General features: G+C 41.4%; 1 protein-coding gene across 3 annotated transcripts; it reads right to left on the reverse strand.

The window, feature by feature from the left end:
* Window positions 1-1,410: 1,410 nt before the first annotated feature.
* LOC139473826 (uncharacterized) lies at window positions 1,411-18,010 on the reverse strand. 3 transcript variants are annotated; one of them, XM_071256586.1, is made up of 7 exons: window positions 17,750-18,010; window positions 14,224-14,353; window positions 12,759-12,949; window positions 9,572-9,690; window positions 7,775-7,819; window positions 5,232-5,342; window positions 1,411-2,931 (listed from the first exon to the last, which is right to left on the reverse strand). In XM_071256586.1, exons 2-7 carry the CDS (start codon window positions 14,343-14,345, stop codon window positions 2,836-2,838), a joined length of 684 nt encoding a protein of 227 aa, XP_071112687.1. In that variant the 5' UTR covers window positions 14,346-14,353; window positions 17,750-18,010; the 3' UTR covers window positions 1,411-2,835. The 3 variants fall into 3 exon arrangements, with proteins under 3 accessions (XP_071112687.1, XP_071112689.1, XP_071112688.1); XM_071256588.1 differs by having other exon boundaries at window positions 17,745-18,010; XM_071256587.1 differs by having other exon boundaries at window positions 17,694-18,010.
* Window positions 18,011-25,886: the final 7,876 nt, after the last annotated feature.

The raw sequence follows: 25,886 nt of genomic DNA on the forward strand, positions 1-25,886 counted from the left end.
TGCAGGAACTTTTGACTGACCAATTAAATGACTGAAAGAAAGCCGACATTTGCCAATCGGAAAGCAGCTTTCTCAAGCTAGACACCAGCTTCAAACTGGTGACTTCCACTCCAGACTACGCCTGAAAAATATTTCTACAAAGTTCTTGATACAAATTTGAAAACTTAACAAAAGGAAATCCTGGAATGTCTAATAGAGGACTGATATTTTATGTCAGTGATTTCCATGGTCAATGGAAAGTCTTATTTATGCCTTTGAAGCAAGAGATAGATGATGATTTTGACGGAATCAGTCGTACAGCCCGTAACTGTTGTTTGGAACACCCCTTGTTAACCTTTATGAGTGTATGATTAGAGAAAAACCTTTAGACTTACACATGGCGATCTCGTAACTGATGCTTTGATTGGTTGGATGAAAAGTTGTGACGTGACCTGTAATGGGATGTCCTCAGATCTAAGTGTAGCAGCATGCACAGGGATCTGATTTTAATGAGATTAATTTAATGGTGAACGAAAACAGTTCCTCAATCTCATTAAAATCATGGGTCACGTCAGAATGACCTTTCATCCAACCAATCAGAGTGTCGCTTACCAGATCATGAAAGTGACAGACGGAATGTGTTTTCTGAATCTCGAAATATTTAACAGAGGGTATTCCGAACGACAGTTAGGGGTTTTATGATTATATCCATACAATCTAGGCCATCTGTAAGCCATTCCAGAATGTTCTTTTTGTCTGTTTTAAATTTTTTTAACCGAGAATACGTCAAAATATGTTTCAAGCATAGTCGCAAGTTTGAAACTAGTGTCGTAAAGCTCGAGCAAGCTGCCTTCTGATTGGCTAATGTCAATTTCTTGTCAGTCATTTCACTGATCGGTCAAAGTTCGCGAGAGGTCGTTCTGACGTGACCCGTAATGGGATGTCCTCAGATCTTTGTTTAGCGGTAGTGAAAACTACGATCTGATTTTAATGAGATTGAACAGTTCTTTAGACTTCCATTATGCCAAGCCTCAGGTAAATCAGTGAAATCTGGAGTCAAAGAATTATGTTCTGATAATTTCAAGTTCATATCATACATATTGACACCATGGTCGACATATTCTAACACCAATCTATTCTCTCAGAATGTGACGCTTTACCATGTTACAAAGAAACCAAAACTGCTTTTGCATCCTGTTTAAGATGTTTATTTGACTCGCCCAGTCACTTCTGTGCCATGCATAGGTCAGCGAGGGTACATTTCTGTATCAACATGGGTACATATCTGTACAGTTAATTGGGGTACAGCCCTGTACTACAGCTAATAGGGTCCTTGATCACTCTGTAATGTAGCCTGGGTACAAAATGATACATCACGATGTACCAAGATTTTCGTTACCGAATCCTTTTGTACCAAGACCATATCTGAGTTTTGTTCTTCTATAGCAGCAAGGTAATATATAACATTTTATTTTATCTTGCTGTAGACATTTTTTAGAAATAACTGATAATAAATAAACCAGTAGACGTGTGCCACATTGTATATTGTCTCCTGTGCATAAAATCACAATAACTTATCCTATGAAAACGTTGTAAAACTATGTTTAAATACACAGAATGTTCTTCTTGAGCAATTTTGGTGAGAGGGTAGCAGCCATGTTGTTGAATGCCGTAAACTGATCAAGGATAAATTTATGACAGAGGCTACCGAAGATTTCCAAAATTGGGGGACACATAGATAAGGTCTGGGTACAAAACGATAAAACGAATACCCAATACCTTATTTTGTACCATGGTACATTTTAATGATAAAGCGATCAGGTGACCCAATCAGCTTCTGTACCCCTACAACAACACATCAGCATCATCACAATATGAACAACATACAGCTAATAGTGACATACAGCAGAACATGGATATACAAACACAGATAGGGGGAACTCTGAACGGATACAAAACTGTTACAAAATCCCCGATTTATCTCCTATATATTATCAAATAAAATTTACGTACATAATGAACTCTCTACAGCGAACTAACGTATACAGCAAACTGCTATCGGATCCTCGACAAGACCAAATACCATTTATTAGTGACATGTATAGCGAACTTAGAAATCTAACTCAGTGTCAAGTGTCACTGACAACTGACTACACACAATCGTGGCGAATCAACGCAATCAGCGGTGACGATTCAACCTTGTTAAACTTGCTTAATGTTAATCTTACCCGTAGATGTAATTGGACTAATCTTGTCTGTAAAAACAAACACTAAAGCTTTGCAGTTTCACGAATGCAGTCAGCAAACCGAGCAAAATGACCCACTACACATCTCCCCATATATAAATGGTAAAATGCTGAATACATATCTGATAAACAAGGTTTTAAAAATGTTATGAATTTAATGTTATTAAGAAAATGTTATGAAATGTTATCAATTGAATGCTATGAAGTGATCACTGGTAATACAAGTCAATGCTGCAATTACGTATATTGTGTTTTGTTTTATCCAAGATGGCGGACACTTCTCAGTGAAAACATATATATCGAACAACGTATATTACGAACTGATTTCTCTGGTCCCTTGTGGTTCGTAATATCCATGTTCTACTGTATTCACAAACAGTCCTAGTTTCGGCAAAACTCTTCGCCCGAGGTTATTTCACTCCCACACATCTCAACAGTAAGTAATGCTTGAGTACACAGCGTGTCAATCCAGGACATACTCAAAATCTGTTGCATACTACAAGGTACCAACCCAATGAAACATAAATAACATTTCTACATTTTTAAGTCCAGGAAATTAAACTTGCATTCTTGTTACTCTGGGAGACTTTAGGTTGTTTGGCAGCAGGAGCTAGTCATTGGGATAGATGGCCTTTAGGAAGGGCCTTGCAATATATTGCGCTCCATCAAAGTTCTCAAAGTAGTTGTCTATATCTGGATGGATTACCTGAAAAGGAGAGTGAGAAGAATATTAGAATTTTAGATACAGTATTTTCTTGATTAGAGTGCGCACCCAGGTATGATACATGGTACCCCTTCAGCGAATTCCGGCAATAGTGTCACGATAGTTAAAAAACACTTTTATGACACTGTTGCAGGAGTTATAATACCATTACAGTAGTGTTGTGATAGGACTCTGAGAATCCTTAAAGTACCAACGACAACGCAGGATTCCTATCCTTATATAGTGTCAAGCCTATCAAGTCCTCGGTTGGTAGTTATCTTGGGAGTTCGAGGGAAACTTAGAGAAGTAACTATTATCATTGTGTGGTCCACATGGAAACTAGTGGGGGGATGATTCCCTGATCCATCGATATTTTACTTTCTGATTCAAGTATCGATCACAGTTGCACACCTCTTCCCGAGGCAAGTGAGTTAACTGACATTAAAAAAGTCTAGTTTCCACCCTTGCCGAACTAGGCTGGTATTATGGAGTTACATTTTGGCTGGGCTAACGAGTCTATGCATAGTCCAATCAAAATCGCGTACCAAAATCGAAATCCGGTTTGTAAAATGTCATGCAGATTTCTGTCGATTGCAGGATTTGCAAAGCATGTGCACCGCTAACTCATTGTCAACAAATAATTTCCAAGTCTTTTCATGTTTTTAATCAAGGTGCTCACGTGATTTGATACATTTCGCGATGTAAGACCCGTTTTATCACAATATAGATCTTGATTATCGATCAGATCGTTTTGACTTGGCGGCACCATTTTGTTTGAAACAAATGCAAGTGATACGAGGGGTGGAATCTGATTGGTCCATAGGAGAGGCTTAGAAGAGACATAACTCGTAATAACCACTGGTGGCGCTAGGGTCGAGCCCAGGAATTCCAGCCAAGTTTGCAAGGGTGGAAACTGGACTTTAATAGTCAGTTAACTCCCTTGCTTATGGAAGATGAGTTGCACACTAAGTAAAACATATCCATTCATAGCTTGAATATTCACTTTAATGGCTGTAACACCAAACACTAATTAATAGTGAAAAAGTAAATATTTTCATCCACTGCGCTATACTTGACACTGCTAACTGCAAAACGTCTGAGTGACAGGTATTTGACTACCCTGTCTATGAAAAACCACATGTAAAAGATGGCTTACGCACCACAGATGCAAGTATTGTGATGCGTATCGGATCGTCTACAAGATATCGTGATACGTATTGGATCGCAGTTGGTGTATCGTCCTAGCCCTAATGGAAACTAATGAATATCTTCTGTTAAACAGAGAGGTATGATATTACCTAGGGCTGGTGATTATAGGGATTTTTCTCATTGTTACACATCGAAACATCAGCCCGCAGATACCGTTATCGCAATGCATCAATATCTGATTCAATTGGAGAGGTAATATGAGTGAGTGAGTACGTTTTGACTTCAAATTTAGCATTATTCCAGCAATATCACAGCGGGTCGCGCCAGTAAGTGGGTGAGTATGGTTTTACGCCGCTTTTAGCAATATTCCAGCAATAACACAGCGGGTCGCGCCAGTAAGTGAGTGAGTATGGTTTTACGCCGCTTTTAGCAATATTCCAGCAATAACACAGCGGGTCGCGCCAGTAAGTGAGTGAGTATGGTTTTAAGCCGCTTTTAGCAATATTCCAGCAATAACACAGCGGGTTGCGCCAGTGAGTGAGTATGGTTTTACGCCGCTTTTAGCAATATTCCAGCAATAACACAGCGGGTCGCGCCAGTAAGTGGGTGAGTTTGGTTTTACGCTGCTTTTAGCAATATTCCAGCAATAACACAGCGGGTTGCGCCAGTGAGTGAGTATGGTTTTACGCCGCTTTTAGCAATATTCCAGCATTAACACGGCGGGTTGCGCCAGTAAGTGGGTGAGTATGGTTTTACGCCGCTTTTAGCAATATTCCAGCAATAACACAGCGGGTTGCGCCAGTGAGTGAGTATGGTTTTACGCCGCTTTTAGCAATATTCCAGCAATAACACAGCGGGTCGCGCCAGTAAGTGAGTGAGTATGGTTTTACGCCGCTTTTAGCAATATTCCAGCAATAACACAGCGGGTTGCGCCAGTGAGTGAGTATGGTTTTATGCCGCTTTTAGCAATATTCCAGCAATAACACGACGGGGGACACCAGAAATGGGCTTCACACATTATACCCATTTGGGGAAATTAACCCAAGTTTTCGAAGTGAGAAGCGAACTGTTTAACCACTAGGTTACCCCATTGCCCCCAGAAGAAATCTGAAGTGCCCCTCATCTAACACATCTAACAAGTCTGTAGATCTCACCTGCATATGTACAATAACTTCTAAGTTTTCCTGAGGGACGTACGTGGTCTGGGGTGAAATACGGTCGCGAGTGTCGACCAGAATGGAGTAGTTTGGCTGAGTCCGATAGTGCTGGAGAAAAAAAACATCTCACAGTTAGTATTGCCTTAAAACTTAAAGAGCAAGTTATTTATCTGTAAGTTACTTTCATAAATAGGATATATATATTGCGCATATTTCCACAACTCAGATGCATGCTCAAAGCGCTATTATTACTGCAGTCACTGGATCAGTGTGCACTCAAGAATCATTCTCAGCTCCCTGGGGAGTATACAACCCAAGCTGCCTGTTAGGCACTAGAAGGTGAACAACATTGCCATCTCATCCTACCGGGTACCCATTCAGTGCTTGGTGAACAGAGGCACATTTCCAACAATGTCACTTGCCTAAGGAGACACCACATGTGGTACATGCGCTTCAGTGTGGGGCAGGACCGAAGCTCTAGAAACTCTCAGGAGCCAAGCTGCCGAAACGTGGTCACCCATCCAAGGTTTCTCCACAACCAACGTTGATTTGTGACCTGTGTACTAGACACAGGACCACGTGCTGCTGCCACTTACTTGTGTTGTCTTTCATGATTGTAAACCTAAACATGTATAGGCTGTGTGTTTCAACATAATTATTTACTTATTGATCTTGTATCGTCATTTAATATTTTGTTTTGTTTCTGACATTTCTGAGTTAACCCTTGGGCTTCAAGTTAGAGATCACCATGTAACAGTATCACAATGTGTGATCGGGAATTGGACTACAAAAAACAGACAATTTATCATTCTGTTACCGCCTCCATGGTCTAGTGGTAGAGCGTCCGCCTGGAGAGCGGAAGGTCCAGGGTTCGATTCCCGACCGCGTCATACCAAAAGACGTCAAAAGATGATACTTGTTGTTAAAAGATGATACTTGTGCCTAGCAAGCAAGTATAAGAGGAACTATGGGCTGTTTGCTCCACAAACAATAGAGTATTATATGGCAGAGCATCCGCCCGCAGAGAGGCACGTTCGGGGTTCAATCCTCAGCCACGTCACACCAAAAGATGTTAAAACATGATATTTGTTGTTACCCTGTCTGGCGCTCAGCATTAAGGCGTTAAAACAAGGACTGGTGGGCTCGGAGTCAGTATATTGTGTCTGAGTGGGGTATTCATGTTAAACTGTGGCATGGTATTGCAGTGAGCTAGCACTATAAATCGGCATCAGTCCGGACTAGTACAAGCAGCCACACAAACACACACACGTACATGCACGTCGCTATATAAGTGCAATAATCTTGGACATGACTTTAAACCCCATTTCACCTCACCTCATTCTGTTACAACCAGTGTTCAAAGCTGGTGTACAAACCACTTAGACTGAGGGGTCATTTTGTCTGTAAACAATCCATCACACAAACCAGTGACTGACATCATGAGCATCTATCTACGCAACTGGGATGTGATGACATGCATCAACCAAGTCAGGGAACCTGATCACCCAATCCTGTTTGACACCTCAGACGACAAGCATGAAATCGATTCTAATCCTGATTTTCATAGGGGAGTGAGATATCAGCATTAGTATCAACAGATACCCCAAACCTAATCCCCCAACCATCCACAGGAATGAATTTTGATGATGCTGTCACAGGTTCATTAAAGTTTCTTCTAAAAATTTGTAAAGTGAAAAGCAAGCAGTTGATTAAATATCACAGGAAGTGTCTTTCCAATCCATGTTCACTTCCTCTCCACCATCTTTCCGAGGCAACTGACTATAAAAGTCCAGTTCCCACCCTTGCCGCTAGGCTGGTATTATGGAGTTACTTTTTGGCTGGACTAACGAGTCTATGCATAGTCCAAACAAAATCGCCAACGGAATCGAAATCCGGTTCGTAAACTGCCGTGCAGATTTCTGTCGATTGCAGGATTTGCAAAGCATGTGTACCGCCAACTTGTTGCCAACCGATATTTTCCAAACCTTTTCATGTTTTTAATTAAGGTGCTCACATGATTTGATGCACTTCGCGATGTAAGACCTGTTTTATCACAATATAGATCTTGATTATCGATCAGATCATCTTGACTGGGCGCTGCCATTTTGTTTGAAACAAAAGCAAGTGATGGAATCTGATTGGTCCATAGGAGAGGCTCAGAAGGGACATAACTCATAATAACCACTGGTGGCGCTACGATCGAGCCCAGAAATTCCAGCCAAGTTGGGCAAGGGTGGAAACTGGACTTTTAAAGTCAGTTAACTCTGACTTGGGGGACGGGTGGCAGAGTCATCTAAGGCACTGCGATTCGCCTTGTGGAGTTGCATACCTTGGGCACGCCAGAAACCTATGATTGTGGGTTCAAATCCTGCTAATGTTTCTAGGTTTGTCAGCTCCATACCCATGCTCGTGGGTTTGAACGAAGTGGTAAACGTCTTCAGGTGTAAGTTCACAGTAGATAGGTGAAAGGTTGCCCCTCAAGTAGTTGGGTACCACAACAGGGAGACACTTGGAATGACATACTGCCATGCATCACTCACCCCTTTCCCCTTCCCATGCATCTGCTTTATCCAACTCTCTGGAGCCTGAAAACATAGACATGTTCAAGACATCATCAATAGAATTAATATCCTTACACTTCCATCACTGGTCCTTACATTTACATCACAGGTCCTTACACTGACATTGCTGGTCCTTACACTTACATCGATGGTCCTTACACTTACATCGCTGGTCCTTACACTGACATTGCTGGTCCTTACACTTACATCGCTGGTCCTTACTCTGGTCCTTACACTTACATCGCTGATCCTTGCATTTTCATCACAGGTCCTTACACTTACATCGCTGGTCCTTACACTTACATCGCTGGTCCTTACACTTACATCGCTGGTCCTTACACTTACATAGTTGGTCCTTACTCTGGTCCTTACAGTTACATCGCTGGTCCTTACAGTTACATCGCTGGTCCTTACACTTACATCGCTGGTCCTTACACTTACATCGCTGGTCCTTACACTTACATCGCTGGTCCTTACACTGGTCCTTACACTTACATTGCTGGTCCTTACTCTGGTCCTTACACTTACATCGCAGGTCCTTACACTTACATCGCTGGTCCTTACACTTATATCGCTGGTCCTTACACTTACATCGCTGGTCCTTACACTTACATCGCTGGTCCTTACACTTACATCGCTGGTCCTTACACTTACATCGCTGGTCCTTACACTTACATCACAGGTCCTTACACTTACATCACTGGTCCTTACACTTACATCGCTGGTCCTTACTCTGGTCCTTACACTTACATCGCTGGTCCTTACACTTACATCGCTGGTCCTTACTCTGGTCCTTACACTTACATCGCTGTCCTTACTCTGGTCCTTACACTTACATCGCTGGTCCTTACACTTACATCGCTGGTCCTTACTTTGGTCCTTACACTTACATCGCTGGTCCTTACACTTACATCACTGGTCCTTACACTTACATCGCTGGTCCTTACACTTACATCACTGGTCCTTACACTTACATCGTTGGTCCTTACACTGACATCACTGGTCCTTACACTTACATCGCTGGTCCTTACTCTGGTCCTTACACTTACATCGCTGGTCCTTACACTTACATAACTGGTCCTTACACTTACATCGCTGGTCCTTACACTTACATCACAGGTCCTTACACTTACATTGCTGGTCCTTACACTTACATCGTGGGTCCTTACACTTACATCGCTGGTCCGTACACTTACATCACTGGGTGCCGTTGTACAAAGCAATATTAGCGCTTAAGTGATCGCAACTCCCATACCTTAACACAGACTTACGACAGTCGTAGCGCTAAAGTTGTTTTGTACAACGGCACCCTGGTCCTTACACTTACATCGCTGGTCCTTACACTGGTCCTAACACTTACATCGCTGGTCCTTACACTTACATCACTGGTCCTTACACTTACATCACTGGTCATATTATGAACCTTTTAAAACAGCAAGAACACGGTCATATAGTGGCGCTTTTTTCCCTTTAAAAATGTTAAATTTTAAAGTTGAATAAAACCTTGTAATAATGGCACGGAAATTATTAGACATTTTCAAATGGTTGACAACAAGCCTTTTTTCTCTCTTGCACTAGTCGAAATTCAAGAGAAAAACAAAAAAGAAGCACCTCTTAAGAAAATCATCATAGATCAAATAATGAAAATAATGCTTCTTTAAACAAGACCTCGAAAATCTCTGAGTGAACACTTTAAAAACTAGGCTAACCCACCATGCCCAATAATAATAGAGTGTGCCAATTAAAAGTAATGGCGCCACACTCTGACATACTGACCCGAGCTTGATGGTCCCAGCCTACTATTATCCCCCTGTAGCCCCAGATCTTGTGTCGTATAACCTGTCCCACTCTGTACTTGACATTGGCAGGCCGCGGGCTCCTTGGCTCGGTAGATTCTGAAGTATCAAAACACACATAACCGTGACATATGAACCCAATTTTATCAAAATCAGATCTCTTACTCTGATTCCATACAGATCTGGAGAAAGGTCTGTGAATGCCTCCATAGCACATGCAGGTCAGCTCCATAGAGTGAGTGAGTGAGTATGGTTTTACGCCGCTTATAGCAATATTCCAGCAATATCACGGCGGGGGACACCAGAAATGGGCTTCACACATTGTACCAATGTCGGGAATCGAACCCGGGTCTTCGGCGTGATGATCCAACGCTTTAACCACTAGGCTACCCGACCGCCCTCAGCTCCATAGAACATGCAGGTTACCTCCATAGATCATGTAGAGGGTCAGAGTATGGTTTTACGCCGCTTTTAGCAATATTCCAGCAATATTCCAGGAATATTCCAGCAATATCACAGCAGGGGACACCTGCTTCACAACTATGTGGGGAATCTAACCCAGGTGTTGGGCGTGACGAGCGAACACTTTAACCACTTGACCGCCATTGAACATGTAGTAGGTAGCATGAGGGGAACTTACTAACCAGCCAATCAACGTCAATGCTTCTAAATAGTTCCTATTCCACTCCGCCAGATCTCCCATTAATCTATCCTGGGTGCGCTATCCTTCAGAAGGGTCTCCATTCTGTTGCAGATGCGGGAAGACCTGACTGGAGTCATTGCAAATCATCTGTACACTTCTTTACTCCCATTCTCTGCCAGTAACAAGCTGGTGACTGGAGCATGTCAACTATTCATTCTTATCGATATATATCTTATGATATACTCGGCAAGGAGTTTGAACAGTAGCCATTTTGTCCTTAACCATTTTGTCCTTTACCATTTTGTCCTATAGGTGAACCCTGAGCCCCATCCAGTCTAAAAGAAGGATGACTGGGGTCTTGATGGAATCAGACATCACCTTTCTGAAAGGACTTCGCTTCATTTTTCTTCATCTTGATTCAGAAATTTCATTCAAAGCGAAAGTATAGAACAGTCTTCTCTTTAGCATCTTTAGGTGAAGACGTCATGGTGCTCAGAAACGCCAGATGTCTAAAATATTCAGCACAATGTAATAGTATGGCTTTATGTTTTTGGATTTGGAAGTCGATCATATTAGTTTTCGAGGTACAGAAATCAGATGTGCTTGCCTCAATGCTACCCTCAAATATGCAGAGAATTCAGGAGGCACCGGGGTAGCCTAGGGGTTAAAGTGGTGGCTCGTCACGACAAGGCCTGGGTTCGATTCCCCACATGGGTACAAAGTGTGAAGCCCATTTCTGGTGTCCCACGCCGTGAGATAACTGGAATATTGCTAAAAGCAGCACATTCACCCACTCACAGAGAATTTAGAAACCTTGATGATGCTTGGCTGTTTAGAAAGTTCAGCCTCATGTAGGCGGCAAACCCATGGTGATGGATGTCTTAGGCGTTTCCACCAACATGGGTGTGGTGTTAACAACCCTAGAAACATAATCAGTTTGTATCTGGGATTTAAACCCATGAGCATTGGTTTCTGGCAGCCCAAGGGACACAACTCTGCCTAGAGAACTGCAGTTCCTCAGATGACTGGGCCATCTGTGCCACTAAGGCCAAATAGAAAACTGGTTGTGTTTCAGGTAACATTGACCCAACAGGTAAAATCTCATTAAAATCAGGTCTTTGTTCTCGCTACAGCTAAACAAAGATCTGAGGACATCCCATTACGGGTCATGTCAGACTGACCTTGCGCAGTTGCATCTTTGGAAATCACATTCCGACTGTCACTTTTATGATGCTCTGATTGGTCGGATGAAAGGTTGTTCTGACATGACCCGTAATGGAATGTCCTCAGATCTTTGTTTAGCGGTAGCGAGAACTAAGGTCTGATTTTAATGAGATTCCAACAAGTATGAGTCGGTAGGAAGCGTTCTTTCTTAATTTGAGTAAATATGGATTTCTTGACAATGTTGACAGATGTTTCCAGCTGTGATGAAAACATTTGGATTGCAAGTGAAACAACAGATAAGATGATTTACCTGAAACACAAGTATTGTGTAGTTTTGAAGAAGAGTTTCTGAGCCTCGTTCGATTGGGCAGACAGAAGGATCAAAGACAAAAGGCCACATGGACAAAAACAGGGTGAGCTAAAAACACTGTCCTAATACTATACTAAATGCACTCAATCACTTAATTCCCCTCCAAATGAATCATAACTTCACAATTGACAACTTTATAATAAATTGTATATTTACCGTATTCGACATAAAAAGCATGATAAGTGCCCCAGGCGATATTTGCTAATATATTCGCTAGTGAACAATCCCAATTAGCACCCCTTCCGATTGATCAATGTACACAAGACTTATTTATTCGTGTATAATACGCACTCATGTGTTATATGCAATACGCACTAATTTGTTATATGCACCCTTAATTATGGGCAATTAAATTTTGGAAAAATATATGTTGTATATTAATATAAACATTTCAGGCTGTCAGCATAAACCACAAATTTTATCTTTCACCAAAATAATATTCTAATAAGAGACCCCTATTTCTAATTTTGGGAGCGCTTATTACGTCGAATATGGTATATACTCATCCTGTCTCACACAATGTACGCCTCCCACCATCCACGCACAGTTACTTCAGCTTCTACGGGGGCGGTCGGGTAGCCTAGTGGTTAAAGCATCCGCTCGTCACACTGAAGACCCGGGTTCGATTCCCGGCATGGGTACAATGTGTGAAGCCCATTTCTGGTGTCCCCCGCCGTGATATTGCTGGAATATTGCTAAAAGCGGCATAAAACCATACTCACTCATTCCAGCTTTCTACGCTCGGAGAATGGCTTGGGAAGGTATACTGAGCGGTCAACAAAGCTGAGGTTTTTGATTGGACGTGCGTGACCCTGATGGAGAAGCAGTGACCATGGTGATGAATAGGGATGTTTTTTTGGGTAAGGTGTTTTTTGAAGTTGGAAACTTTGTTCTAAGGCGTTTCCACACCAGGATTGAAGAAGGAAGAGATATGCATCATGTGAGATAGGAACTTTAAAAATATACATTCTCACAACACTGAATACTTACGAGAAAAATAGCCTTTAGGGTCCCTATACTTGAAGACTTCCACGGCCGGGGACTCGCCCTGTGGGTTGTCCTGGCCTGTGAACAACACATTCTTCTTCTTGTTTAAACTGCCTATAAGTTCGTAACACCATTTTTGCCATGAGTTCCAGGATAAGTATCTGTTCTTGAAGCCAAGGGCATTACTTAACAATCTGAAAAGAAGTACAGTAAACTGTAAGCTACATTAATAACAAACACGCTTATAAAAAACTGATGGGTATATAGAAATCTCTTTTGATCCTGTCCATTTGCTGTATATATGCTTATAACGAACTAAAATTAGTGATCCCTGTGAGTTCGAAACAACAGTAGTTTACTGTAATTGTTTAAAACAAAACACATTTAAAAGATATATTAATAATACAGTTATAAAATAGAGCATCAAGGCTCTGTACCTGACGCACGCGCGCTCGTGTGTGTGTGTGTGTGTGTGTCATAGGGTGGGGTGGGGTGGGGTGGGGTGGGGTGGGGTGGGGTGGGGTGGAGTGTACTGGTATGAACTAACGCTGGTTGTACAGTTAGTGCTAGCCCACTGAGGTACCATTCTGCAGTTTCCAGGTTTGCTCGTTTTGTTTGTTCGTTGTTTAACGCCGCACTCAGCAATATTCCAGCTGTATGACTCCAGTCTGTAAATAATCAAGTCTGGACCAGAAAATCCAATAATTGACATCATGACCATCTATCCACGCAATTGGGATCGATGACATGCACCAACCAAGTCAGCGAGCCTGACCACCCGATCCCTTTAGTCGCTCTTACAACAAGCATAGTCGCCTGTTACAGCAAGCATGGGTTGCTGAAGACCTATTCTACCCCGGATCTTCACAGGTATTTTCAGGTGTTATCACCGGTTGGGACAAGTACCGTATTTGACGCCCAGGGCGCTCTCAAAATTAGAAATAGGGGGCTCTTATTAGAATATAATTTTGGTGAGATTAAAAACGAGGTTGAAAGATTGTAAATTTTGTGGTTTATGCTGACAGCCTGAAATGATATAAAAGAAGAATCTGTGTGTATTATACACGATTGATATATTTTCGAGAATTTAATTGCCCATAATGAAGGGTGCATTGAAAAAACGAGTGCGTATTATACACGAATAAATGAGTCTTGTGTACATTGATCAATCAGAAGGGGTGCTAACTGGGCTTGTTCCCTAGCAAATATATTAGCAAATAACGCTGTGGGCCCTTAATAGAGCGGGGCGCTTAATAGAGCGGGGAGCTTATTACGTCGAACATGGTATGCAAAGTTTCAGCTTTATTGGTCAAGATCTGTCTAAAAAGAAGATGTTTACGGAAGCAGACGCTGGACAAACAGAGCTTGATGTAAGCCCACTTGACTTTCAGGAGAGCAAAAACATACATTTAAGCAGACAAACTAAATGCTCAAAATAATATGATAATCGATAATGATTCCCGCTTACATTTTTACACTTTGACTACGTTGAGCTTCTGGGGTGGAGAAAAACTTGGACACAAAATATTGGGCAGGGACTGCCAACAGCAGCAGTCCGAGCTGGAGAGCTGCACGCCGGTCTGCTGGCATGGCTGGAGCTGAAACAGGAACACACAGGTTTGTCATTGGCTTATGCAGCACTCTTCAATATTCCAGCTTTATTACCCACAGGGTTAGAAATAACCGAGTTCATAAAAATTGCATGTGCACCAGTGCAAATATCACTTTACGCGTACCATAGTATTGTTCACGTCATCCAGACGGCATTGTCGTCATTTGAATCTTATTGTGAAGTTTGGAATGATGTCACACTAGAAACTATGTCATAGCGGAAGATTGTTGACGTCATTCGACAATTGTGGTTTTCTGAGACGGCTATCGTTATCAGTGCATTTTTCTAAAGGGGAGATCAAAATGATTAAGAAATAATGGGTGAAAAAGAAAATATTGCACTCACTAGTGTGACATAATGATCTTACGTTTAAGAATTCATGTATTCCATCTCTATCACTCGGGAAATACAAGAATTCTGACACTCGTTCCGTAAAATTACTGGCTCACACATGCTTGAATAATTATCTTTTATATCCATAGCTTATAATGATTTATTTCAGCAAAGACATAGGTCCTTGCCAAACTGCCCAATAGTTAAGTTATCATAAAGACGTGTAGAAACTTATAAGGAGGACGAATATTGTTAGTTTCTATTGCTAATATGTTCAGACGCTGGTGTAATAACACCAAATAGTTTGTTAACGCCGCACTCAGCAATATTCCAGCAATATGATGCTGGTCTGTAAATAATCGAGTCTGGACCAGACAATCCAGTGATTGACATCATGATCATCAATGTACACGATTGGGATACAATGACATGCATCAGTTAAGTCAGCGAGCCTGACCACCCAATGTTATTAGTCGCCTTTTACGACAAGCATAGTCGCCTCTTACGACAAGCATAGGCTGCTGAAGACCTATTCAAATCTGATCTTCTCAGGTAAACACACAATAGACAGGACCCAAAGGAGTATAAATATATTGAATACCCAACAAAAGTCACGACCCAATGTGAATGATAACTTATTTGTAAATACTCAATGGCTAGAGACCATATCTGGAGAGATCAGTATGACACACAACTCGGCAAAAATTGAGTTCCCATAAAATTTACTCTATTGCAATTTGAAGAAACAAATAAAAAAGGGTCCTGTCTAGTAATGAAACTTTCAGCAGGTGGGTACTGGGCATTAAGCAGACATTCGAGAGTTCCTTGCCCACTGAAAAATCATATACCTATTAACAAAGAAACAAGGTGCCTAGCAAGCAGGGCAAGTATAAGAGGAACTACGGGCTGTTTGCTCCACAAACAATATAGTATTATAAGGCAGAGCATCCGCCCGCAGAGAGGCACGTTCTGGGTTCAATCCTCAGCCATGTCACACCAAAAGACGTTAAAACATGATACTTGTTGTTTATTTTGCAAGAAAACATACCACTTTATGGATAACAACTTCTGGTTTATTGCAGATAGCGATGTTTCGATTAAGATTCTCACACCGTTATCAAGCTAGAATGACAACCAAGTGATAAGAGGTATATATGAATGACATATTGTGATAACAGCAGACTATAACATTGACAACAACAGGTAACAGGTAGCGTATCATGCTTACAGACAACTGGACGAAGCCAAATGTACAGTAAGGATTAAACAGGTGTGACAAGCTGACTGGATACTCATTAAAACAGTCTCTCGATTGACTGGATTTTCATAAGCAGAGGAGATGTAATACCCTCGATCTCTTTTGATCAAAGGTTTGTGACGGCAGATTTCTGTAGCTTCTGAGAGTTTTCTTTTGGATAAATCCTGATGTCTGTTTCAGAGGATTTGGGCTATTTGTCAAACTGAATTCGATGGCTAGGGATTTTTTGCTCGTGGTCTGAGAGGGCTGATTTGCTCTCTGCTTTGGCCATTGAAGTGTTATGTTATTTGATGTGGGTATCTGCCGGCAGGTTTCACCAATGTATACTTACGAGTCACCAGTCACAAGTAATCTTATAGACTACTCCTATAAGATTAACTGTGACTGTGGTGACTTGTATTATCTGTGTGCTACTTGTTATCTATTACCTTTTGTTGTCAATGTTAATCTGCTGCTTATCACAACATATCATACTTATGTTCCTGTCACCACTTGGTTGGTGTCACTGTAGCTTGATGCCAGTGTAAGAATCTACATCAGACGTCGCTTTATGCAATAAACCAGAAATTGTTCACCATAAAGTGAGTGAATGAGTTGGGCTTGATATCACTTTTAATAGTATTCCAGTTATATCACGGCGTGTCAGCTTAATGTGTGACGAAAGCCGGAAGTGATGCAGTTCTCCATCTTCCCGAGGCAAGAGAGTTAACTGACTTTAAAAGTCCAGTTTCCACCCTTGCCGAACTAGGCTTGAATTACTGGGCTCGATCGTTATGTCCCTTCTAAGCCTCTCTTGTGGACCAATCAGATTCCATCTCTCGTGTCACTTGTGTTTGCTTCACACAAAATGGTGGCGCCCAGTCAGGACGATCTGATCGATAATCAAAATCTATATTGTGATAAAACGGGTCTTACATCGCGAAATGCATCAAATCACGTGAGCACCTTGATTAAAAGCTTAAAAGGATTTGGAAAATATCTGCTGACAACGAGTTGGCGGTGCACCATGTGCACATGCTTTGCAAATCCTGCAATCGACCAAAATCTGCACAACAGTTTACTAACCAGATTTCGATTTCGGTGCGCAATTTTGATTGGACTATGCATAGACTCGTTAGTCCAGACAAAATGTAACTCCATAATACCAGCCTAGTTCGGCAAGGGTGGAAACTGGACTTTTAAAGTCAGTTAACTCACTTGCCTCGGGAAGATGGCTGGTCTCAGACGTTTACCAGTTCGGTGAAACCCACAAGCATGGGTAAGGTTCTGACAAACCTAGAAACATAATCGGGGCAAACCGGGGTTCGAACCAACAATCATAGGTTTCTGGCGTGCCAAAGGGATGCAACTCTGCACAGCGAATCACGACGCCTTAGACATCAGGGTCCCCCGTGCCCCCTTATTTATAAAGCTGTACATTTCCTTACTTACCAACTACAATGCCAATCAAGCAGATGTCAATGTTGCTTTACAAGACCCTGTAAGCTAAGACAGGGATATTTCATTATTCAACTTTCTCACATTTGCTGCTATTTTCATGGGAGTATATCGTTCGATATTGTAACAGAGATATCATTCTAACCATGCAATAGGAAACAGTGATTAACATCAGTCTCAGATTGCAAGCTGGTCTAATCCGATTAACGATAATGACCAACACGTTTGTCTAATCTACGCAACTGTGTTATTTTCAAAACACACAATACAACTATCACGAGAAGAAATTTGTTCATACATTTTCGGGTAACGTTAAAAGTGATGCATTAATTCAACGAATGCATTCTACCATACACAAGAAACTGAAGTGAAGGACGGTGTCCGTTTCGCAGTGATACGTTGAGATTTCACAGATGACTGGGCCCAAGTGCCTTCCTGCATGCTTGTTCGTCCAGTCGGTGCGCCATGCTTTCAGGCTATCTATCGAGTCATTATTGCGCTTGGACCTGAAATTTTCATCATTACGTGTCACAATCCCTGCTTGTGTTTGTGAACATTTTTGGCTGATAAAACACAACAAATCGAATTTTGCCACGATCGCATTCACAGGGCGTGCCCGAGTACAGCATGTCGTAATAGACAACAAACCATTCAAAATAGTTATGAAATCATCTAGATTGCACTAATGGCATGTAAAGTACATAATATGTGACGTTTATGACATGTGTATCTATGTAAATATAAACTACTTATGTGAAAGAAGATAATCACATTTCATTATTTGCGACATGTACCGCTGTGTAAAACTCCATACAGGTTTTGCATACCATGTTCGGAGCTTGTGATTATTTTCTGTCCATACTTGCCTTTATCTCAAATTAATTTACGAAAAAGTTATAAGCGCGCTTCGTTTATACTTAAATGAAATCTTGTAGCTGAAGAATGTAGTGTATTGCATTATCTATTGATTATTTATTATTTATTTATTTATGTTCAGGTCATATATCCTGAATACATCATGGCAAGCTTTACTGAAACAATTGGAGCGAACTGTCTTTCTCAAGACTGGCGTTTAGCTTTGATCTAGCGTAAGATAGAAGATAATAAAATATACCAACTTAGACATTTACAGGTTAGACACTATAAAGTATATTTGTCTCTTAGATCTGTTTGATAGGCAATGTATTCCAAAATATATCATTTTTATACCTATAACGTTTTCGATAACATCGGTCTCTAACCAAAAAACACCCAAACAAAATGGTCGGCTGAAAATATATTCATCGCAAACTTAAGATCGAAAAATATCTGTGTTAAGACATACCAATATCTGACTTCGTACAATAGTGAGTGAGTGAGGTGGGTTTAACGCCGCTTAACATTATTCCAGTTATATCACGGCGTGTCAGCTTAATGTGGGAGGAAAGCCAGAAGTGATGCAGGTCTAAGACGTTTACCACTTCGGTGAAACCCACAAGCACGGGTATGGTGCTGACAAACCTAGAAATATAATTGGGGCGAACCGGGATTCGAACCCACAATCATAGGTTTCTGGCGTGCCCAAGGGACGCAACTCTGCACAGCGAATCGCGGCGCCTTAGACGACTGGTACTGGTTGAACGTGTCGGGTTTGGTTGATTGGTTGGTTTGATGTTTAACGCCGCACTCAGCAATATTCCAGCTATGTGACGGCGGTCTGTAAATAATCGAGCCTGGACCAGACAACCCAGTGATTGATATCATGAGCATCGATCCACGCAATTTGGATACGATGACATGCATCAACCAAGTTAGCGAGCCTGACCATCCGATCCCGTTAGTCGCCTCTTACGACAAGCATAGTCGCCTTTTACGGCAAGCATGGGTTGCTGAAGACCTATACTCTACCCCGGATCTTCACGGGTTTCTCGTGTCGAGGGAAAAGGAGTTATTTTCACTCGTGGCTACGATACTTTTTATGTAGTTGTCTCACGGAAAATTAAATTATTTAATTACAAACGTAAAACTTTGAAACGTAAATTCTCCATACGTAACACACAGGGACGGTTCACCACCACTTGTATTTTCTTACTTACAAAAGTAGTTCGTGTTTGCAAAATCTTAAACAATATAAACCAGTCTCATTAAAATCAGACCTTAGTTCTCGCTACAGCTAAACAAAGCTTTGTTTAGCGGTAGCGAGAACTGAGGTCTGATTTTAATGAGATTGAATATAAACAAAAGTACAACAAAATATTTATCATACATACAGTCTCGATTGACGAGTTAAATGAGAAATTTAGTTTATAACGAAATATTTTCGAGAGAATAACAAACGGCAAGAAGTGATATATGGATTCTATAAAGGATCATCTGTCATTATTTTGCCTCGTCAATGTGGAACTTATGTAAATATGACAGTTTGTGTACGGGCCAAGCTCCTCACAGTGACATTCCGTTGACGGAGCTCTCTTATATTTTGTCAAGCTCTGGGAAGGAGCGTGAGACGCCTATGACAAAGGGAGACAATTTAAGGGGAGGTAACTCCTGTGTGACAATAGTTCCGTCAAAGTGTTATGTTCACTGCAGTGAAATATCAAGTGTTAAGCTCACTGCAATGATGATATCACTTTTCTCAACGTCAGAAAACTCATTCTTTCACACTGAAGTACATAATAAATCCGTAAGAAGCCCGGTAAGGATGGTCAAGAAGGCTGCCCTCGATACGTTTGTTCTAAACTATTTGAATGTACTCATTTTCTGACCCAAAAACACTAAATTATGGAAAAGACCAAATGACATGATAACAACACATAGTCATTATAAGAATAACCACAACCACTATACACTATTATTTACTCCATTAAATGTTATTACAAAATACTGTTAAAAGTGGCGTTAAACCCAACTCACTCACTCACTCACTACCTCTAATGCCTAGTTTATGTAGTTTGTAAAATAATCCATCGTGCCATATCCTATCGAATGCTTTTTCATTATCTAAGAAAGCCGCATAGACTGGAGAGTCCCTTTGTATGTAATACTGAATCAAAGTAAATACTGACATAATAGCTCCATGTTCTTTTCTAAAACCAAACTGTAGCATATCAGGAAAGTCTGGGTTAAGCCTTCATAGTTTGTCTTCTGTACGTTTGAGCAGTATTGTTTCAAAGAGCTTACAGAGACATGATGCGAGAGTAATACCTCTATAATTTCGAGGATCAGATTTTTCATTCTTCCCCTTATATATTGGTATGACCATACCAAGTCTATAATCATAGGGTACATATTGTAGTTTCATCATATGATTAAAAAGTATGCGTAAGGAATAAATCAGATATTCTCCTGCATAGATAATATGTTCATTTGTAATCTTATCCGGACCTGGGGATTTATTCCTGCTGAGGGATTTGACGGCCTCTCTTATCCTCGTTCCTCGTCAGGCCTCTCTCGTACTTGTTTAAATATCTGTACCTTACTAGTTATATCTTCTTTAAATACATCATCAAATCCTTAGGAATGGTAGGGTTTGGCTAAATCTGAAAAATATTTACCCCATAATCTGCAAATAGCTGAGGGTGAAGAACCACATTCATCCTTATAGTTAAGTATAGGTATCTCGACCACCCGCCCTCGTCGTCTTGTAACAGTTTTATAAAAAAGAGTTTATATCAAGTTCAGCTGACCTCTCAATTTCCCTTAGGGTATTTTTTTATGGACCTTTTCGATTTTCGATAGAGGCGCCTGAAGTGTCTCTTTTCTGTTTTATAAGAGATGCGCGAATCTGAGTTTTTGTCCCTGGGTTTACCGTTATTTAGCCATGCAGGTCGAGCAGCCCTCATACGGTAATGTGCATCATTTAGTCCATCGGTTTCCAGAATGGTTTAAGATAAGGTTTATATTCACATTTAGGGATACATTTGGAACTTGCAAGTAAAAGGCATTTACTTATATGGTCGCTATATGTGTCAACATTTTCAGGCTGACAAGACAGATTACAGTCGTGAAAGGAGTTAGATATCTGACAACACTTCAATGGAAGGGTCACTCTGAGCCTTGATCGCCATACTCTAAATGAAGGATGCGTGGGTTCTTGAGCCAATCAGATATCATCTTTCTAAAACAAGATTTCACCGCGATTTCAGAAGGCACCGACGATGCTTGTCTGACTATGCAAAAACGCTCTGTCTCATTTACTTTTCTCCGTCTGCAAATAGATTTAATTTGTCTAGGTTGTGGTCACAAAGATATCACGCACACACAACGCCTACTGTTGCAATCTCATTAAAATCAGATCTTAGTTCTCGCTACCGCTAAACAAAGATCTGAGCACATCCCATTACGGGTCACGTCAGACTGACCTTGCGCGAACTTTGACCGACCAATGGAATGACCAATCAGAAGGCAGTTTTCTCGTGCTTTACGGCACTAATTTCAAATTGGCGAATACGCTTCGAAACATATTTTGACAAATTCTCGATTACAAATTTGAAACCTGAACAGAACATTCCGGAATGGCTATTAGATGGTCTAGATTGTATGGATTTAGTCGTTAAACCCGTAACTATCGTTCGGAGTTAAAGTTTTCGAAGTTGCATGATTAGAAATCACATTCCGACTGTCACTTTCATAATCTGGTAAGCGATGCTCTGATTGGTCGGATGAAAGGTCGTTCTGACGTTACCCGTAATGTGATGTCCTCAGATCTTTGTTTAGCGGTAGCGAGAACTGAGGTCTGATTTTAATGAGATTGCCTACTGTTGCAGATTGACTTAACACAATGCATTTGTTTCTATACGTCCGTATATCCATACTGATGTTTTCCCAATTTATTTAAGTCTAAGACCGCCTCTGTGGTCTAGTGAATAGAGCATCTGCCCGGTGACCGGGAGGTTCGATTCCCGGGCGCATCGTGCCCAAAGACGTTAGAATATGGTATTTGTTGTTACCCTGCCTGGCGCTAGATTGGTCGGCTCGGAGTCAGTATTCTGTGTCTTGAGTAGGGTATCCATGTTGAACTGGTATCTCAGGGGGCTAGAACTATAAAATCGGCATCAGTCCGGACGAGTGAAGGCAGCCATACAGGCGCGCGCGTTCTATAAATAAAGTGCAATCTTGAACGCGATTGTAACCCCATTTCACTTCATCTATTTCAGTCCGAATGTAATATAATATCCCACGAAATTAATCCCCGTCACCACTTTGAGACGTTGATCTATATCCGTATCAAATCGCCAATTCTTAGTGAACTCTGACCCTTTTCGATAGATATTCATACGCCTACATCCCAACTGCGCAAATATACCCATTTATCCCAGAAATCGTCGTCTATTGTTGAGATAACACGCTGAGGGTCACGATATTCGCCCCGATGGACTCTCGGAAATGTGGGCTAATATTCATTTCCGCGTGTTGAGATATATTGATAATAGCCCTTTGAGTACATGGTGATTGTCGCGGCCTTTCTGACAGCTCCCAACAGCGACCTTCGGAGGCGCGACAACTGCGATGAGACGAAAACAGATTGTTGTTAGGCGCCGCGGGGAATACACGAACACCAGAGTGTACCTAGTTATAATGGACTGTGGAAATGGCTCCCAACTTTTCAGTGTAGGTGGACAATATTCTTGTATGCTCGGTTTCCGTCGTGTTGGATGTATATCTTGACATTATAAATATCTTTTCATTTCAGGTAATTTGGTCAGAGAACCATGAGAAGCGTGATTGTAGATGTGTTATGTTCAGAGTGGGTGAGTGAATGTGGTTTTACGCCGCTTTTAGCAATATTCCAACAATATCACGGCGGGGGACACCAGAAATGGGCTTCACACATTGTATAAAGCCCATGTCGGGAATCGAACCCCGGTCTTCGGCGTGACGAGCGAACGCTTTAACCACTAGGCTACCTGACAACATCCACGACACATCGTTTTCAGCCTTCTTTTCTACCTCTTTAAAGACCCTCGTTGTCACTCACTGCTCGTGATGCAGGTGTATATGACGTTTTTGAATACCAAATAGCTTTTAGAGATGTGGCATTATTGTTCACCTTTGGTCACATATTTTGAACGCTTTCTTACGATATTTACTGTGTCGATATTGCGGATCGTGCAAATCGATATATTTCGATAGACCGTGGCAAGGGCCACATTCCTACTAGAGAGGCACATAATGTACTGACCGCATTGCATCTTTCATATAATAATAATGATAAAAATGATAATGATACTGATAATGATGATGATGATGACGACGACGACGACGACGACAACAACAACAACAACAATAATACTAATAACAACAAGTAGATACAAAATACCTTATTAGAAGCATCAAACAAACAAGTCGTATTGGTGTCCGGTATAATGCATGTGCACCTTTGGCGCCGAAAGGTTTCATATTTCCATCTCAACCCACCTGGTACCCCTGTAGCGTGCTCTGGCAACTTTTCCAAGCCACTGCTCACCGCTTTTCTACGTCGCTATCAAGGCCGAAGGTAGTAAATTCAAAACGCCCCAAACCAGAGAATAATCAGTCCATAGGGTGTAAAAGGCAAAATGGTGATGACAATTTTATGAATGGATCCAAATAAGGCATTCAACGTTTATTTCACATTAGGATTAACAGCTTCCAATTATTTCAATGTAAAAAAACCGAAAATTAAATTACTTCAAACTGCTACACACAGCGAAACCAATGTATGTCAGTTGACAACGAGAAGCCATTACAAGTTCGATAGTGGAAGGCATAAAACTGTCAGGTGTCAAATGTCTTTGGTCTTCGTGTCGAGATGGCCAAGAACACGCGACAAAGCGTTGCGTTTGTGTGAAAAGCTTTTATCACAGAATTTTTATTTCCTTCTCGTCACAGCCTCATGAGTATTATGCCGTTTCCCGTCGGTTTCTAATGTGAACTATGACCTGTTTCTGAGTGTCCTCGTTCACCCTCACGGCTAATTAACGAATAATCAATTTTTTCTTACAGTAAATATGTTCATGAATGTTAGTTGCGTGGGAATAGCTAGCGGTTCACATTCAGAAGCCGCGCTTCCGAGAGACATGAATAAATAACATTGAATGCACCATCGAAACACTTTATATTGTTTTGTTGAAATTTTCTTTTGACACGACTTTCGATACGATTCTTTTTATGTTCTTGACTACTTGTGTGGCTCTCCTTCATGTAGCCACTGATTCGCTTCCTCTGGACGTCATAACCTGTTGTCTCTACTTTTCAAAGTGTCTACCTCTTTAGAAGCTCGGGGCACGGGTGGCCCAGTCGTCTAGGGCGCCGCGATTCGCTGTGCTGAGTTGCGTCCCTTGGGCACGCCAGAAACCTTTGATTGTGGGTTCGAATCCCGGTTCGCCCCGATTATGTTTCTAGGTTTGTCAGCACCATACCCATGCTCGTGGGTTTCACCGAAGTGGTAAATGTCTGAGATCTGCATCACTTCGGGCTTTCCTCCCACATTAAGCTGACACGCCGTGATATGACTGGAATACTGTTAAAAGCGGCGTTAAACCCAACTCACTCACACTCACTTTAGAAGCTCCTCTGTCATATGTTATGTCTGATATGTCTTTTATACAGTCACTACTTTCATTGTGTCTCTTATACATTGACTCACTCTCTTTCTACCGTATCTCGTTATCTCTAATGCAGTCTTAATGATGCCATACAGTATTTCTCTATATCTCACATTGTGTATCTCAGTATCTCATACAGTGTCTCTCTATATCTAAAATAATATCTCCCTATATCTCACACAATGTCTCTCTAAATCGCATTCAGTGTCTATCTAAGTCTCATACATTGTCTCTCCATATCTCATAAAGGGTTTCGCTATATCTCAGTGTCTATCGATTTCCCATACAGTGTCTCTGTATATCGTCTCATCGCAGTTGTCGCGCCTCCGAAGGTCGCTGTTGGGAGCTGTCAGAAAGGCCGCGACAATCACCATCTACTCAAAGGGCTATTATCAATATATCTCAACACGCGGAAATGAGACAGTGTCTCTCTAATCTCACAGTATCGCTCTAAATCTCATCTGTTGCCTCTCGATATCTAATGCAGTGTCTCTATATGTCATACAATGTCTATCTCTCAGGCACTCTCTCTCTCAATCTCATACAGTGTTATACCTTGTTTTAGCAACTTAATGCCGAACATCAGACAGGGTAACAACAAGTAGCCTATCATCTTTAACGTCTTTTTGGTATGACGCGGCCGGGGATTGAACTCCGGACCTTCCGCTCTTCGGGCGGACGCTCTACCACTAGACCACGGAGATGGACTACTAGATCGAGTCACATCCAGACAGCGTACTTTCTTAGTGGGGCACATTTTTATGATGTTGATTTTGTGTAAATGAGAGTTCATATCTGTCAAAGATTGCATGGTGGTGGAACAACTTTTTAATCCACCCTCCACCATGTGCCGGTCTACCAGCAGCAGCAACCACTCACACAGTTGGCCCAACATGTTTGTTCGTTGCCGAACGCCCACTCTTGCC

Source organism: Haliotis cracherodii, unplaced genomic scaffold (assembly GCF_022045235.1).
Source record: "Haliotis cracherodii isolate W230 unplaced genomic scaffold, xgHalCrac1.p SCAF_3, whole genome shotgun sequence".
Classification (NCBI taxonomy): domain Eukaryota; kingdom Metazoa; phylum Mollusca; class Gastropoda; order Lepetellida; family Haliotidae; genus Haliotis; species Haliotis cracherodii.

Excerpts from the sequence above, each read along its gene's own strand:
- LOC139473826 (XM_071256586.1), bottom strand. The coding sequence starts at position 14,345 with ATGCCAGCAGACCGGCGTGCAGCTCTCCAGCTCGGACTGCTGCTGTTG. Across the intron at positions 12,950-14,223 it reads CGTAGTCAAAGTGTAAAAAT|ATTGTTAAGTAATGCCCTTG; the intron begins GTAAGCGGGAAT and ends ACTTCTTTTCAG. Across the intron at positions 5,343-7,774 it reads TGCATGGGAAGGGGAAAGGG|CACTATCGGACTCAGCCAAA; the intron begins GTGAGTGATGCA and ends TTTTTTCTCCAG.